Source organism: Oncorhynchus gorbuscha, linkage group LG20 (genome assembly GCF_021184085.1).
Source record: "Oncorhynchus gorbuscha isolate QuinsamMale2020 ecotype Even-year linkage group LG20, OgorEven_v1.0, whole genome shotgun sequence".
Classification (NCBI taxonomy): domain Eukaryota; kingdom Metazoa; phylum Chordata; class Actinopteri; order Salmoniformes; family Salmonidae; genus Oncorhynchus; species Oncorhynchus gorbuscha.
The window spans coordinates 40,221,649-40,239,148 of NC_060192.1; the positions used below are offsets into that span (position 1 = coordinate 40,221,649).

The window sequence follows — 17,500 nt, forward strand, 5'->3', positions numbered from 1 at the left end:
TGTAGGAGACATAGTGGATGGACTGTAGGAGACATAGTGGATGGACTGTAGGAGACATAGTGGATGGACTGTAGGAGACATGGTGGATGGACTGTAGGAGACATAGTGGATGGACTGTAGGAGACATAGTGGATGGACTGTAGGAGACATGGTGGATGGACTGTAGGAGACATGGTGGATGGACTGTAGGAGACATAGTGGATGGACTGTAGGAGACATGGTGGATGGACTGTAGGAGACATAGTGGATGGACTGTAGGAGACATGGTGGATGGACTGTAGGAGACATGGTGGATGGACTGTAGGAGACATAGTGGATGGACTGTAGGAGACATAGTGGATGGACTGTAGGAGACATAGTGGATGGACTGTAGGAGACATAGTGGATGGACCGTAGGAGACATAGTGGATGGACTGTAGGAGACATAGTGGATGGACTGTAGGAGACATGGTGGATGGACTGTAGGAGACATAGTGGATGGACTGTAGGAGACATAGTGGATGGACTGTAGGAGACATAGTGGATGGACTGTAGGAGACATAGTGGATGGACTGTAGGAGACATAGTGGATGGACTGTAGGAGACATAGTGGATGGACTGTAGGAGACATAGTGGATGGACTGTAGGAGACATAGTGGATGGACTGTAGGAGACATAGTGGATGGACTGTAGGAGACATGGTGGATGGACTGTAGGAGACATGGTGGATGGACTGTAGGAGACATGGTGGATGGACTGTAGGAGACATAGTGGATGGACTGTAGGAGACATAGTGGATGGACTGTAGGAGACATGGTGGATGGACTGTAGGAGACATAGTGGATGGACTGTAGGAGACATAGTGGATGGACTGTAGGAGACATAGTGGATGGACTGTAGGAGACATAGTGGATGGACTGTAGGAGACATAGTGGATGGACTGTAGGAGACATGGTGGATGGACTGTAGGAGACATAGTGGATGGACTGTAGGAGACATAGTGGATGGACTGTAGGAGACATAGTGGATGGACTGTAGGAGACATGGTGGATGGACTGTAGGAGACATAGTGGATGGACTGTAGGAGACATAGTGGATGGACCGTAGGAGACATAGAACATCTTTGGATTCTCTTTCCCCCTTTCTCCCTCCATCTCCCCCTTTCTTCCTCCATCTCCCCTTTTCTCTCTCTCTTTCCCCCTTCATCTCCCCCTTTCTTCCTCCATCTCCCCTTTTCTCTCTCTCTTTCCCTCTTTCTCCCTCCATCTCCCCCTCTTTCTCCCTCCATCTCCCCCTTTCTCTCTCTCTTTCCCCCTTTCTCTCTCCATCTCCCCTTTTCTCTCTCTATAATTCCCCCTTTCTCCCTCCATCTCCCCCTTTCTCCCTCCATCTCCCCCTTTCTTCCTCCATCTCCCCTTTTCTCTCTCTCTTTCCCCCTTTCTCCCTCCATCTCCCCCTTTCTTCCTCCATCTCCCCTTTTCTCTCTCTCTTTCCCCCTTTCTCCCTCCGTCTCCCCCTCTTTCTCCCTCCATCTCCCCTTTTCTCTCTCTCTTTCCCCCTTTCTCCCTCCATCTCCCCCTCTTTCTCTCCATCTCCCCTTTTCTCTCTCTCTTTCCCCCTTTCTCCCTCAATCTCCCTCTCTTTCTCTCTCTCCCTCTCTCCCCTTTCTCTCTCTCCCTCTCTCCCCTTTCTCTCTCTCTTTCCCCCTCTCTCCCTCCATCTCCCCCTCTTTCTCTCTCTCCCTCTCTCCCTTTCTCTCTCTCCCTCTCTCCCCTTTCTCTCTCTCCCTCTCTCCCTTTCTCTCTCTCTTTCCCCCTCTCTCCCTCCATCTCCCCCTCTTTCTCTCTCTCCCTCTCTCCCCTTTCTCTCTCTCCCTCTCTCCCCTTTCTCTCTCTCCCTCTCTCCCCTTTCTCTCTCTCTTTCCCCCTCTCTCCCCCTCTTTCTCTCTCTCCCTCTCTCCCCTTTCTCTCTCTCTTTCCCCTCCATCTCCCCCTCTCTCCCCCTCTTTCTGTCTCTCCCTCTCTCCCCTTTCTCTCTCTCTTTCCCCCTCTCTCCCTCCATCTCCCCCTTTCTCTCTCTGCCTTTTCCCCCCTCTCTCTAGTCCTGTTTATATCTGGTTATAATATGCAGCCTTTGTGCTGATCTTGTCAACATTCTAATTGTGGCCACAGGGTAAATTATTAAAAGACACACTGTGATCAGAACTTATACGTGCAAACAGACCAGATCAGGACGAAGGACACATGTTAACGGCAGGTATAAACGGGGCTAGAAACACATTGTGTCTGGATATCTTACAAGTGTAGACAGATCTGGACAGAGAAACCATTTAAATAATCATTATTCCGCCCTCTAAAATCATTGACAAGTGGCGTCATTGACTGATGACATCAATATTTGTCCTACAATAAATACTATTTTGAAAGAACAGCTGTGAAATGATTTGCATAAAGTAAGGGACCAGGAAATCTGGCCACAATGCAGACACAGCGGATGGATATCACACACGTTTTAATAACATGTGGAGACACATTTCTGGAAATATGAGCACAATCAGAATGTAGGCAACATCAGGAAAAAAGACCCATGTTAGTACCAGGTATAAACGGGGTTCTGTCTTTCTCTCTGCCTCTTTCTCCCTATATCTACCTCCTTCTCTCTCCGTCTCCCACCCCCTCTCAACCCCTCTCGCTCTCTGTTTTTCTCCACCTCACCCCCTCTCACACTCCCTCGCTCTCTCCACTTCTCCCTGCCTCTCTCTCTCTCTCTCCACTTCTCCCTCCCTCTCTCTCTCTCTCTCTCTCTCTCTCTCTCTCTCTCTCTCTCTCTCTCTCTCTCTCTCTCTCTCTCTCTCACCTCCTCTCGCTCTCTCTCTCTGTTTCTCTCCACCTCTCTCTCTCTCTCTCTGTTTCTCTCCACCTCTCTCTCTCTCTCTCCGTTTCTCTCCACCTCTCTCTCTCTCCCTGTTTCTCTCCCCGTCTCCCACCCTCTCTCACCTCCTCTCGCTCTCTGTGTTTCTCTCCCCCTCTCCCTCCACATCTCCCCCTGTCTCCCACCCTCTCTCACCTCCTCTGTCTCTCTCTCTCTCCCTGTTTCTCTCCACCTCTCCTTCTGTCTCCCTGTTTCTCCATGAAGACAGATGAGGGTTGTCTGATAAATAAAACTGAGAACATCACTGAAACACGACGTGTTACTATTCATCCCAAATGGCACCCTATTCCCTATATAGTGCACTACTTTAGACCAGAGTCCTATGCCACCATATTCCCTATATAGTGTACTACCCATACGTCTCTGGTCAAAAGTAGTGCACTGCACACACAGGCCCCTAAGGAGATGAGTACACTACCAACCACCTACACCCCTACCATAGAGGGTGGTGAATTTATTTAGGGAGTGCTGCCATCTTCTGGTAGCTTCTGGAAGTTTCTACAGCCTGTGAAAAGTTAGGCTTTACATTTACATTTAAGTCATTTAGCAGACGCTCTAGAATACTCCTCATACATAATCACTGCCACAGAGCCGCTTAGGTCCTAGCCTCTTGGGGGGCCCTAAGTAGGTGGTGGTCATCTATAGGTCATATCCTCCTATAGGTCAGACCCTCCTATAGGTCAGACCCTCCTATAGGTCAGACCCTCCAACAGGTCATATCCTCCTATAGGTCATATCCTCCTATAGGTCAGACCCTCCTATAGGTAGGCCGTCATTATAAATAAGAATGGGTTCTTAACTGACTTGCCTCGTTAAATAAAAGTTACACAACATGTCCATGTGTTGCAGTGTATCTCCGACTGTAGTAAATAGCAACAATGCCTCTTGGGGGCTATAGTGGTCATCTATAGATCACACCCTCCTGACTGTAGTAAATAGCAACAATGCCTCTTGGGGGCTATAGTGGTCATCTATAGATCAGACCCTCCTGACTGTAGTAAATAGCAACAATGCCTCTTGGGGGCTATAGTGGTCATCTATAGATCAGACCCTCCTGACTGTAGTAAATAGCAACAATGCCTCTTGGGGGCTATAGTGGTCATCTATAGATCAGACCCTCCTGACTGTAGTAAATAACAACAATGCCTCTTGGGGGCTATAGTGGTCATCTATAGATCAGACCTTCCTGACTGTAGTAAATAGCAACAATGCCTCTTGGGGGCTATAGTGGTCATCTATAGATCAGACCCTCCTGACTGTAGTAAATAACAACAATGCCTCTTGGGGGCTATAGTGGTCATCTATAGATCAGACCGTCCTGACTGTAGTAAATAGCAACAATGCCTAGCCTCTTGGGGGCTATAGTGGCCATCTATAGATCAGACCCTCCTAACTGTAGTATCTTCTGGAAGTTTCTACAGCCTGTGAAAAGTTAGGCTTTACTATAGAATATAATACTCCTCATACATAATCACTGCCACAGAGCCGCTTAGGTCCTAGCCTCGTGGGGGCCCTAAGTAGGTGGTGGTCATCTATAGGTCATATCCTCCTATAGGTCATATCCTCCTATAGGTCATATCCTCCTATAGGTCATATCCTTCTATAGGTCATATCCTCCTATAGGTCATATCCTCCTATAGGTCATACCCTCCTATAGGTCATATCCTCCTATAGGTCAGACCCTCCAACAGGTCATATCATCCTATAGGTCATATCCTCTTATAGGTCATATCCTCCTACAGGTCAGACCCTCCTATAGGTCATATCCTCCTATAGGTCATATCCTCCTATAGGTCAGACCCTCCTATAGGTCATATCCTCCTATAGGTCAGACCCTCCTATAGGTCATATCCTCCTATAGGTCATATCCTCCTATAGGTCATATCCTCCTATAGGTCATATCCTCCTATAGGTCAGGGGGCCCTAAGTAGGTGGTGGTCATCTATAGTCAGACCCTCCTGACCCTCCTAGTAAATACAACAAAGCTCTCAGCTACTCTACACATGTACAATAGGGCTTACATTTAACTGGCAAGGTGCTAAAATGCTGAATAGTAAAACCTTGGCAGAGTGACTGAATGACAGAAGAACAGAGTGACTGAATGACAGAGTGACTGAATGGCAGAGTGACTGAATGGCAGAGTGACTGAATGGCAGAGTGACTGAATGGCAGAGTGACTGAATGACAGAAGAACAGAGTGACTGAATGGCAGAACGACTGAATGACAGAAGAACAGAGTGACTGAACGGCAGAGTGACTGAATGACAGAAGAACAGAATGACTGAATGGCAGAGTGACTGAATGGCAGAGTGACTGAATGACAGAAGAACAGAGTGACTGAATGGCAGAACAACAGAGTGACTGAACGGCAGAGTGACTGAATGACAGAAGAACAGAGTGACTGAACGGCAGAACAACAGAATGACTGAATGGCAGAGTGACTGAATGGCAGAGTGACTGAATGACAGAAGAACAGAATGACTGAATGGCAGAACAACAGAGTGACTGAACGGCAGAGTGACTGAATGACAGAAGAACAGAGTGACTGAATGGCAGAGTGACTGAATGGCAGAGTGACTGAATGGCAGAGTGACTGAATGACAGAAGAACAGAATGACTGAACGGCAGAACAACAGAGTGACTGAATGGCAGAGTGACTGAACGGCAGAACAACAGAGTGACTGAATGGCAGAGTGACTGAATGACAGAAGAACAGAGTGACTGAATGGCAGAACAACAGAATGACTGAATGGCAGAGTGACTGAATGGCAGAGTGACTGAATGACAGAAGAACAGAATGACTGAATGGCAGAGTGACTGAATGGCAGAGTGACTGAATGACAGAAGAACAGAGTGACTGAATGGCAGAGTGACTGAATGGCAGAGTGACTGAATGGCAGAGTGACTGAATGACAGAAGAACAGAATGACTGAACGGCAGAACAACAGAGTGACTGAATGACAGAGTGACTGAACAGCTGAATGACTGAATAGGAGAATGGCAGAGTGACTGAATGGCAGAACTGAACAGAGTGACTGAATGGCAGAATGGAGTGACTGAATGACAGAAGAACAGAGTGACTGAATGGCAGAGTGACTGAATGACAGAACAACAGAGTGACTGAATGGCAGAGTGACTGAATGGCAGAACAACAGAATGACTGAATGGCAGAGTGACTGAATGGCAGAGTGACTGAATGGCAGAACAACAGAATGACTGAATGGCAGAATGGCAGAGTGACTGAATGACAGAGTGACTGAATGACAGTGACTGAACATGAATGACTGAATAGGAGAATGCATACAAATAGTAGAAGAGGAAGACCAATTCTCCTTCTCTCCTCCTGATGATGATAATGTTAGGTCAATTGAAAAAAATGACATTCATTTATTCCACATAAATCATTTTTAAAAAAATACCATTGAGAGATACAAAATAAGTTTAAAAGATGCTGTTGGTGGTTGGTTCCTCTGTTGACCCCATCGCAGCCAGTAATCACAGACAGGGGGTTCAATGGTCACATTTTTTCTATGCTCACTTTTCGTGTTCACATGCGAGTCGGAATTAGGGGCCTCCGAGTTAAACATGAATGCAAGTTATTTGCGTAGAGCTTCCTATTGGTTAACTCTTGATACTTATCAAGTGGGAAACTCGAGATCATCGTTTTATAACGAGTTAGCAAGTCGGGAAATTTCAGAGTTTTCAAGTTCCCGACTAGCTTTCCTAGTTCTCACTAGCACGTGACTGTGTTTCCTAGTTCTGACTAGCACGTGACTGAGTTTCCTAGTTCTCACTAGCACGTGACTGTGTTTCCTAGTTCTCACTAGCACGTGACTGTTTCCTAGTTCTCACTAGCACGTGACTGTTTCCTAGTTCTCACTAGCACGTGACTGTGTTTCCTAGTTCTCACTAGCACGTGACTGTTTCCTAGTTCTCACTAGCACGTGACTGAGTTTCCTAGTTCTCACTAGCACGTGACCGAGTTTCCTAGTTCTCACTAGCACGTGACTGATTTTCCTAGTTCTCACTAGCACGTGACTGTGTTTCTTAGTTCTCACTAGCACGTGACTGAGTTTCCTAGTTCTCACTAGCACGTGACTGAGTTTCCTAGTTCTCACTAGCACGTGACTGAGTTTCCTAGTTCTCACTAGCACGTGACCGAGTTTCCTAGTTCTCACCAGCACGTGACCGAGTTTCCTAGTTCTGACTAGCACGTGACCGAGTTTCCTAGTTCTCACCAGCACGTGACCGAGTTTCCTAGTTCTGACTAGCACGTGACTGTTTCCTAGTTCTCACTAGCACGTGACTGAGTTTCCTAGTTCTCACTAGCACGTGACTGTGTTTCCTAGTTCTCACTAGCACGTGACTGTTTCCTAGTTCTCACTAGCACATGACTGAGTTTCCTAGTTCTCACTAGCACGTGACTGAGTTTCCTAGTTCTCACTAGCACGTGACTGAGTTTCCTAGTTCTCACTAGCACGTGACTGAGTTTCCTAGTTCTCACTAGCACGTGACTGTGTTTCCTAGTTCTCACTAGCACGTGACTGAGTTTCCTAGTTCTCACTAGCACGTGACCTAGTTTCCTAGTTCTCACTAGCACGTGACTGAGTTTCCTAGTTCTCACTAGCACGTGACTGTGTTCCTAGTTCTCACTAGCACGTGACTGAGTTTCCTAGTTCTCACTAGCACGTGACTGAGTTTCCTAGTTCTCACTAGCACGTGACTGAGTTTCCTAGTTCTCACTAGCACGTAACTGTGTCTCCTAGTTCTGACTAGCACGTGACTGAGTTTCCTAGTTCTCACTAGCACGTGACTGAGTTTCCTAGTTCTGACTAGCACGTGACTGAGTTTCCTAGTTCTCACTAGCACGTGACTGAGTTTCCTAGTTCTGACTAGCACGTGACTGAGTTTCCTAGTTCTCACTAGCACGTGACTGAGTTTCCTAGTTCTCACTAGCACGTGACTGAGTTTCCTAGTTCTCACTAGCACGTGACTGAGTTTCCTAGTTCTGACTAGCACGTGACTGAGTTTCCTAGTTCTGACTAGCACGTGACTGAGTTTCCTAGTTCTGACTAGCACGTGACTGAGTTTCCTAGTTCTCACTAGCACGTAACTGAGTTTCCTAGTTCTCACTAGCACGTGACTGAGTTTCCTAGTTCTCACTAGCACGTGACTGTGAACAGTAAACACAGAGACCGGAAGTAGGTCGACATCTGAGATTAAGATTAAGAAAAAAGAGATTGAGATATAGACAGAGAGAGAGAACGAGGGAGAGGAGGGACAAAGACAGATGCTTTTTTAAAAAAAAAATTTTTTAATGAGTTCTGTACATTGCATTGCTATACCTGAGAAGACACTCTCTCCATGAGGTTATGTTTTGGAATAGGTCATATTCTAGAATTTTCCTGAATTTAAAATAGTAATAGTCCCCCAAGCCAGTTCAAAGTGTAATGTTTTCCGGAATCCTTCAGAGTTCTAGAACACACGGTCCAGAGGTCACCACAGCCGCCTCCTGAGACAGATATAGACGATCAATGACCACAGGTTCACCACAGCTGTCCTTAACTTAACCAAAAGTTAACCCTTAAGTTGACTAAAGGTTACCTTGGCTTTGTGTGCTATTGAACATGTTCAGAGGAAAGTCCAGAAAGTTCTTTGAAAAACATGGCATATAATTTGAACTAACTTCTTAATTAACAAAATAAGGCACGAGTAACAAAACACTCAAATTAGCGGTTTGAGGTGTAAAGCTGTCAAAGAAGACACAGAGAAATATAACTTTAGTAGTAATTACATTCTTCGTGTTCAACGAATATTCATATTCATTAAGTTGCATAGGTTGTTGTGGTTGGATTGTAATATGGTCTTATTTCACACAGGTTACGTCCCAACTTTTCAACTCCTTCCTCCCAAAAGTGTGCACTTGTTCACTTCCTTTCATGGATTTAATATAATAATAATATATGCCATTTAGCAGACGCTTTTATCCAAAGCGACTTACAGTCATGTGTGCATACATTCTACGTATGGGTGGTCCCGGGGATTGAACCCACTACCCTGGCGTTACAAGCGCCATGCTCTACCAACTGAGCTACACAGGACCACACTTGAAAGGAAAAGACTGGTGTCATGAATCGATAGAATGGTCGCCTCGGTAATCTAGTTGACGTCACTAAAGTTCTGCTTCTAATTTCCGACAAGTTGTTGGCTATTCGTCTATGAGATAAACATCAGACTAAATATAGTGCTTCTCATGTGTATATACAGTACCAGTCAAAAGTTTGGACACACCTACTCATTCAAGGGTTTTTCTTTATTTTTACTATTTTCTACATTGTAGAATAATAGTGAAGACATCAAAACTATGAAATAACACATTATGGAATCATGTAGTAACCAAAAAAGTGTTAAACAAATCAAAATATATTTTTAGATTTTAGATTCTTCAAAGTAGCCACCCTTTGCCTTGATGACAGCTTTGAACACTCTTGGTATTCTCTCAACCAGCTTTGAGGTAGTCACCTGGAATGCATTTAAATTATCAGGTGTTCCTTTGGTAAAAGTTAAGTTTGTGGAATTTCTTAATGTGTTTGAGCCAATCGTTTGTGTTGTGACAAGGTAGGGATGGTAAACAGAAGTTAGCTATATTTGGTAAAAGATCAAGTCCATATTATGGCAAGAGCAGCTCAAAACACTGGTACTGTATTCTCACACACACACACACACACACACACACACACACACACACACACACACACACACACACACACACACACACACACACACACACACACACACACACACACACACACACACACACACACACAGTTCCCGACAGAACAGACTTTACCCAACCCCCCCGGGTTTAACTGCAGTAATTCTTCTCTGCTGCCCGACAGACAGACTGACAGGTGTTCCTCTATTTCTGTTGGCCTGTGGCATCTTAAAAACAAACCTTCCACCTCACACACACACACACACACACACACACACACACACACACACACACACACACACACACACACACACACACACACACACACACACACACAGACACACACACACACACACACACACACACACACAGTTTATCTCTGGTGTTAGATGTCAGTTCATCTGCATATTTTCATGTGGTTGAAATACTGTCATCTTGTATGTAACCGTGTCAACCGTGGGAAAATACTCTCCTGTTTCATTCATCCCTGCTCTGTGCCTACACCAATCTGATGCTTTAGGGAGTAACCGAGCGCCCCCTCTGAGGAAGGAGAGATAATTGGAACACAACCACAGTGTCTTTGCCTGTAGAAGAAAGTCTATGAAATGGTGATGATGACGATGATGAAGGTGTCCAGACTCACACTCATCCATGGGCAGGGCATCCAAGTCAACTGATCACACAGCTGTATATACCTGAGGGCTTGTTCAATCACCTGAGAGCTCCTCCCCTGTGGGTGTGTCCCTGGAGCAGCTGGCCGAGGGTTCCGAAGATTCCAAAGGTTCCTGAAGGGTTCTGACAGTTTTCTGAGGCTAGGCCTGAGGAGGAGCAGGCCTAGGGAGAGGCCTGGGATTGTAGTAGTCCTCCTAGCCCAGGGGAGGTTGGGTCTGTAGGGGAGATGAGAGCAGAGAGCGGGCAGTCTGGGGAGGAGTACTTGGCTAGGACCTGGAGTTGTTCTGGTCTCAGGGCGGCCTCGCTGCAGACTCTCTGACAAAGAGCGGACACACTGTGCCAAGTATTCAGCTTCATCTGGTTCAGATGGCTCCTCTCTGATATCAGCTGGTTCTTCTCGGTCCTCTGGGAGACACACATGGAGACATTACACAAACACAGAGACAGAGACAGACAGAGAGACAGACACACAGAGAGACAGACAGACAGACAGACAGACAGACAGACAGACAGACAGACAGACAGACAGACAGACAGACAGACAGACAGACAGACAGACAGACAGACAGACAGACAGACAGACAGACAGACAGACAGACAGACAGACAGAGACAGAGGCAGGCAGGCAGGCAGGCAGGCAGGCAGGCAGGCAGGCAGGCAGGCAGGCAGGCAGGCAGGCAGGCAGGCAGGCAGGCAGGCAGGCAGGCAGGCAGGCAGGCAGGCAGGCAGACAGACAGACAGACAGACAGACAGACAGACAGACACAGAGACAGAGGCGCAGGCAGGCAGGCAGGCAGGCAGGCAGGCAGGCAGGCAGGCAGGCAGGCAGGCAGGCAGGCAGGCAGGCAGGCAGGCAGGCAGGCAGGCAGGCAGGCAGACAGACAGACAGACAGACAGACAGACAGACAGACAGACAGACAGACAGACAGACAGACGACAGTAATAAGTCTCATTCTATTCATAACACTGTCTGCTGAATGTTCCAAATTAATAGCACAATAGACATAATACTATCATATATATATTATATAATAACTATAAGATGTTCATAATACTATCATATATATATTATATAATAACTATAAGATGTTTATAATACTATCATATATATATTATATAATAACTATAAGATGTTTATAATACTATCATATATATATTATATAATAACTATAAGATGTTTTTATAGGAGGGTTTCTGCACTACACAGCTGATTCCACTAATTCAGTAATTTGACGACACAATGGTTATTGGAGGCAGCTGGAGCAGAAACATATTTCAAAAGTGTCCCCGGGACAAGAATGAAACAACCTACTACTCCTAGGAAGTCATTTTAAGAAGTCATTTCCGCCTCACCAGTTTGTCTATCTCATGCTCCAGATTGTGTATACAGTCCAGCTTCCTCTTGCGACAGCGCTGCGCCGCGATACGGTTCTTACTCCTGCGCCTGACGTCGTGGACGAAGTCCAGCTGTTCTCTGGTCAGAGTCTGGTGCCTCAGCATCAGCTGGAAGTCATTCCTGCTCAACCCCACGATGCGACCCACAGAGAACGGCAGCTGCACCTTGAAAATATGGGGGACGGGATCAGACATTTTACATTTTAGTTATTTATCAGACATCTCCAGATAGCTAGGTGGACCAGTCATAGTCAGTACATTCATCTCCAGATAGCTAGGTGGACCAGTCATAGTCAGTACATTCATCTACAGATAGCTAGGTGGACCAGTCATAGCTCAGTGGACCAGTCATAGTCAGTACATTAATCTTCAGATAGCTAGGTGGACCAGTCATAGTCAGGACATTCATCTCCAGATAACTAGGTGGACCAGTCATAGTCAGTACATTCATCTACAGATAGCTAGGTGGACCAGTCATAGTCAGGACATTCATCTCCAGATAGCTAGGTGGACCAGTCATAGTCAGTACATTCATCTTCAGATAGCTAGGTGGACCAGTCATAGTCAGTACATTCATCTACAGATAGCTAGGTGGACCAGTCATAGTCAGTACATTTTTCTTCAATAAAGAAGTTAGCAGCAAAGTCAGAGCCAGTAGGAAAGACAACATAAATACTGTGATCTAACAGTATGCATGTTTTAAACATACAGAGAGATTTTACTTTTCGGTTAATTAGACAAAACCCAAATATATGCCTACCTATCTCCTTATAATGGAGGTTTTCTCTGGTCTTATTAAACCAGGACAACCCAGGGTGACAGCTCTGTGCATGCTTTGGTTCCAGCCCTGCTCGAACACACCTGGTCCAGATGATAAGTAGAATCAGTTCTGTTAGACCTGGGCTGGAACAAAAGCTTCAATACAAGAAGTTCATCCCAGTCCTAAGCCTCTCTCTGCAAACCTCTCTGTCTCCCTCAGAGCTCTCTGTCTCCCTGACAACAGTTTAACTCACTGTGTCTCTCTGTCTCCCTCTAGTTTAACTCACCTCTCTGTCTCCCTCTAGTTTAACTCACCTCTCTGTCTCCCTGTCTCCCTCTAGTTTAACTCACCTCTCTGTCTCTCTGTCTCCCTCTAGTTTAACTCACCTCTCTGTCTCCCTCTAGTTTAACTCACCTCTCTGTCTCCTCTAGTTTAACTCAAATATCTGCCTCTAGTTTAACTGTCTCTCCCTGTCTCCCTCTAGTTTAAACCTCTCTGTCTCTCTGTCTCCCTCTAGTTTAACTCCTCTCTGTCTCCCTCTAGTTTAAACAGGACTCTGTCTCCCTCTAGGTCTCCCTCTAGTTTAACTCACCTCTCACTCTCATGTCTCCCTGTCTCCCTCTAGTTTAACTCACTGTCTCCCTCTAGACCTCTCTGTCTCCCTCTAAGTAGAACTCACCTCTCTGTCTCTGTCTCCCTCTAGTTTAACTCACCTCTCTGTCTCTCTGAGTTTAAACCTCTCTGTCTCCCTCTAGTTTAACTCACTCTCTGTCTCAGAAGTCTCTCCCTCTAGTTTAACTCACCTCCCTCCCTGTCTCTGTCTCCCTCTAGTTTAACTCACCTCCCTCACTCTCTGTCTCCCTCTAGTTTAACTCACCTCTCTGTCTCCCTCTGTCTCCCTCTGTTTAACTCACCTCTCTGTTTAACTCACCTCTCTGTCTCCCTCTGTCTCCCTAGTTTCTAGTTAGTTTAAACTCTGACTCTCTGTCTCCCTCTAGTTTAACTCACCTCTCTGTCTCCCTCTAGTTTAACTCCTGACTCTCTGTCTCCCTTAGTTTAACTCACCTCCCTGACTCTCTAGTTTAACAGGTCTGTCTCCTCTAGTTTAACTCTGTCTCCCTCTAGTTTAACTCACTCTCTGTCTCCCCTGTTTAACTCTCTGTCTCCCTCTAGTTTAAACTCACTCTCTGTCTCCCTCCTCTCTGTCTCCCTCTAGTTTAACTAAGTTTAACTCACCTCCCTGACTCTCTGTCTCCCTCTAGTTTAACTCTAGTTTAACTCTCTGACTCTCTGTCTCCCTCTAGTTTAACTCACTCCCTGACTCTCTGTCTCCCTCTAGTTTAACTCACCTCTCTGTCTCTCCCTCTAGTTTAACTCACCCCTGACTCTCTGTCTCCCTAGTTTCTAGTTTAACTCACCTCTCTGTCTCCTGTCTCCCTCTAGTTTAACTCACCTCTCTGTCTCCCTCTAGTTTAACTCACCTCTCTGTCTCCCTCTAGTTTAACTCACCTCCCTGACTCTCTGTCTCCCTCTAGTTTAACTCACCTCCCTGACTCTCTGTCTCCCTCTAGTTTAACTCACCTCCCTGACTCTCTGTCTCCCTCTAGTTTAACTCACCTCCCTGACTCTCTGTCTCCCTCAGTTTAACTCTCCTGACTCTCTGTCTCCCTCTAGTTTCTGTCCTGTCTCCCTCTAGTTTAACTCACCTCCCTGTCTCCCTGTCTCCCTCTAGTTTAACTCACCTCCCTGACTCTCTGTCTCCCTCTAGTTTAACTCACCTCCCTGACTCTCTGTCTCCCTCTAGTTTAACTCACCTCCCTGACTCTCTGTCTCCCTCTAGTTTAACTCACCTCTCTGTCTCCCTCTAGTTTAACTCACCTCCCTGACTCTCTGGGTGTAGGAACAGGACTCTCTGTCTCCCTCTAGTTTAACTCACCTCTCCTCCCTGTCTCCCTCTAGTTTAACTCACCTCTCTGTCTCCCTCTAGTTTAACTCACCTCCCTGACTCTCTGTCTGTAGGAACAGGACTCGCTGTCTCCCTCCGTATCGAAGCAGTCTGAGTCTCCATCGTCTCCAGATGTCAGGGACGACACACAGGGACTCTTCTCTAACTGGGACAACCCCTCGCACCCCAGCCCAGTTGCGCTCTTTGTCCCACTGTCCGTCCCCTCCCCTGTCCCTCTGTCCGTCCCTCCATCTGTCTCCCTGTCCAAGCCGTGGAGGAAGGGACAGTCCCCGGTACTGGAGCTGATGTCAAGCTGGTGAAGCCAGTCCAAGGTGGGGTTGCTGCTCCGGAGGTTCCCAGACTCAGTCCCAGGGAAGTCCTGGAGGATGGCAGGAGAAGAGGGGAGCTCTGACCAGGGGCCATGGGCCAAGTGTTCAGCCACCTCTCTTTCCACGCTGCTCCTCTCTTCCCATCCTCGCTCTCTCCTCTCTCCGCTTTCACTTCTTCCATGTTCTCTCATTCTCCCCACCTTTCTCCTCGCTCTCTCTCCCTGCTCCTGTTCTGTCTGTGGCAGGCAGGAGACAGCTGGATATATCCCTTCATGGTGTCCTCTACCCCCTAGAACACAACCTCCTTCCCCCACACCTCCAGAGCTCTGCTTGTCCAGCCCGGGTGACTCCAGGGGACATCGGTGTGGTGCTGTACCCAACCCTGGGCTCTCTTCACAGCTGACAAGCTGACCACTAGACACCTCCACGAGAGGAAGGATAGAGCTGTGACAGTCAACTCCAGATGCCCTCTCTCCTCTCCTCCTCTCTTCTGTCTCTCCTCTCCTCCTCTCTTCTGTCTCTCCTCTCCTCCTCTCTTCTGTCTCTCCTCTCCTCCTCTCTTCTGTCTCTCCTCTCCTCCTCTCTTCTGTCTCTCCTCTCCTCCTCTCTTCTGTCTCTCCTCTCCTCCTCTCTTCTGTCTCTCCTCTCCTCTCATACTTCTCTGTGTTCTCTTCATCTGCCTCTCTCCTTCTCTTGTCCATCTTTCTCTTCCCCTCATTCGTCTCTCTCTTCTCCTCATCATCCTCTTCTCCAGTCCTCTGATCCACCTCTCCCTGTCCTGCCTGGTCAGTCCTCTGCGTCATCTCTCCCTGTCCTGCCTGGTCAGTCCTCTGCGTCACCTCTCCCTGTCCTGCCTGGTCAGTCCTCTGCGTCACCTCTCCCTGTCCTGCCTGGTCAGTCCCTCTCCCTGTCCTGCCTGGTCAGTCCTCTGCGTCACCTCTCCCTGTCCTGCCTGGTCAGTCCTCTGCGTCACCTCTCCCTGTCCTGCCTGGTCAGTCCTCTGCGTCACCTCTCCCTGTCCTGCCTGGTCAGTCCTCTGCGTCACCTCTCCCTGTCCTGCCTGGTCAGTCCTCTGCTCCACCTCTCCCTGTCCTGCCTGGTCAGTCTGTGTCTGTGAGAGAAGTGAATAGTTTTCTCCAGAAGACGTCTCCACCGCAGGACCTTCCCTAAATCCTCCACCACTGGAACAGGTTCGCACGAATGTGGGAAGGTGCAGGGGTAGAGGGCAGCCCTCCTCTCTCACCACTGGGGAGTCATGGTTTGTTTCTGGGACACAGATCTCCACACACGGCCTCACCTTCCCACAAGCCTGCTGGAACTTACGGTACTTGGGGCATTGTAGGGAGTAGTCAGTCTGGCCGTCTGATTGGATATCGGCTTCAGGAGGAGGGGTGAGATTTTTGCTTTCACGTCCCGTCTCGCCATTTGCTGGTTGGCCACCCACATCCTGTTCAACGGGCGAATCAGAAACCACCCGGACCCCTTTGTCATCATCTAAGACATCCTTGTTGGTGTCGATGTCGCTGAGCTCTGGCCCAGGGGACTGTCTCCTGCACCGTGTCTTACAGCAGGTCTTCCTCTGGAAGGAGGCCGAACTGCTGCTGAAGAACTTGGGCAGGAGGAAGTCGAAACAGGCCGAGTCCAGATCCCTGAAACCCAGAATAGAGGCACAGTGTCGTATCTCCATGACATTATCTTTACTGAAGAGCAGCTTGGAGGTGTAGGCAAACTGCAGCAGGGGCTCCAAGCCACTCACCGTCACCTTTAGAGAGGGATGAAAAGGAAGAGAAACAGATGGTGATGACAGTCCCACATACAACCAGTTATATAACCTACCTATAACGTCATCAGCTAGGGAGCCAGCCAGATAATGTTAGCGAGCTAGCTAACAGTACACCTTAGCTTGCAATGAAGCCGCTTTCTGTCAAAATTAGGGTTAGGGGTAGTGACACCCCTAGCACTGAGAAGCAGTGACTGAGACCACTGTGCCACTTAGACGCCACGCTTGTGGCAACAGGTCACAAATCCTGCTGCTGTGATGTCACACTGTGGTATTTCACCCAGTAGATATGGGAGTTTATACACTCAGCGCTCAACACTACTGTCGATTCAGAATATACCATATCTTTCCTATCTGACAGAACTGAGTTCATCTCATCTCTTAGACAAACTATGCCGGCGTGATGAATGACACTCAGTTGCCTGACAACCACTCAGTTGACTTCCAGTTGCCTGACAACCACTCAGTTGCCTGACAACCACTCAGTTGACTTCCAGTTGCCTGACAACCACTCAGTTGCCTGACAACCACTCAGTTGACTTCCAGTTGCCTGACAACCACTCAGTTGACTTCCAGTTGCCTGACAACCACTCAGTTGCCTGACAACCACTCAGTTGACTTCCAGTTGCCTGACAACCACTCAGTTGCCTGACAACCACTCAGTTGACTTCCAGTTGCCTGACAACCACTCGGTTGCCTGACAACCACTCAGTTGACTGACAACCACTCAGTTGACTTCCAGTTGCCTGACAACCACTCAGTTGCCTGACAACCACTCAGTTGACTTCCAGTTCCCTGACAACCACTCAGTTGACTTCCAGTTGCCTGACAACCACTCAGTTGACTTCCAGTTGCCTGACAACCACTCAGTTGCCTGACAACCACTCAGTTGACTTCCAGTTGCCTGACAACCACTCAGTTGCCTGACAACCACTCAGTTGACTTCCAGTTGCCTGACAACCACTCAGTTGACTTCCAGTTGCCTGACAACCAC

The 17,500-nt window shown here is 47.5% G+C and overlaps 1 protein-coding gene across 1 annotated transcript in view; it reads right to left on the reverse strand.

Annotated features, from left to right (window-relative positions):
• Positions 1-9,671: 9,671 nt before the first annotated feature.
• Positions 9,672-17,500, reverse strand: part of LOC124006913 (transcription regulator protein BACH1-like) — a 31,166-nt gene continuing 23,337 nt past the window's right edge. The window contains exons 3-7 of the mRNA XM_046317103.1: positions 15,664-16,488; positions 15,383-15,601; positions 14,450-15,313; positions 11,651-11,857; positions 9,672-10,702 (exon numbers count right to left, since the gene is read on the reverse strand). Coding sequence (XP_046173059.1) covers positions 10,460-10,702; positions 11,651-11,857; positions 14,450-15,313; positions 15,383-15,601; positions 15,664-16,488 — 2,358 coding nt within the window. The 3' untranslated portion in view covers positions 9,672-10,459. The remainder of the gene's footprint in view (positions 10,703-11,650; positions 11,858-14,449; positions 15,314-15,382; positions 15,602-15,663; positions 16,489-17,500) is intronic.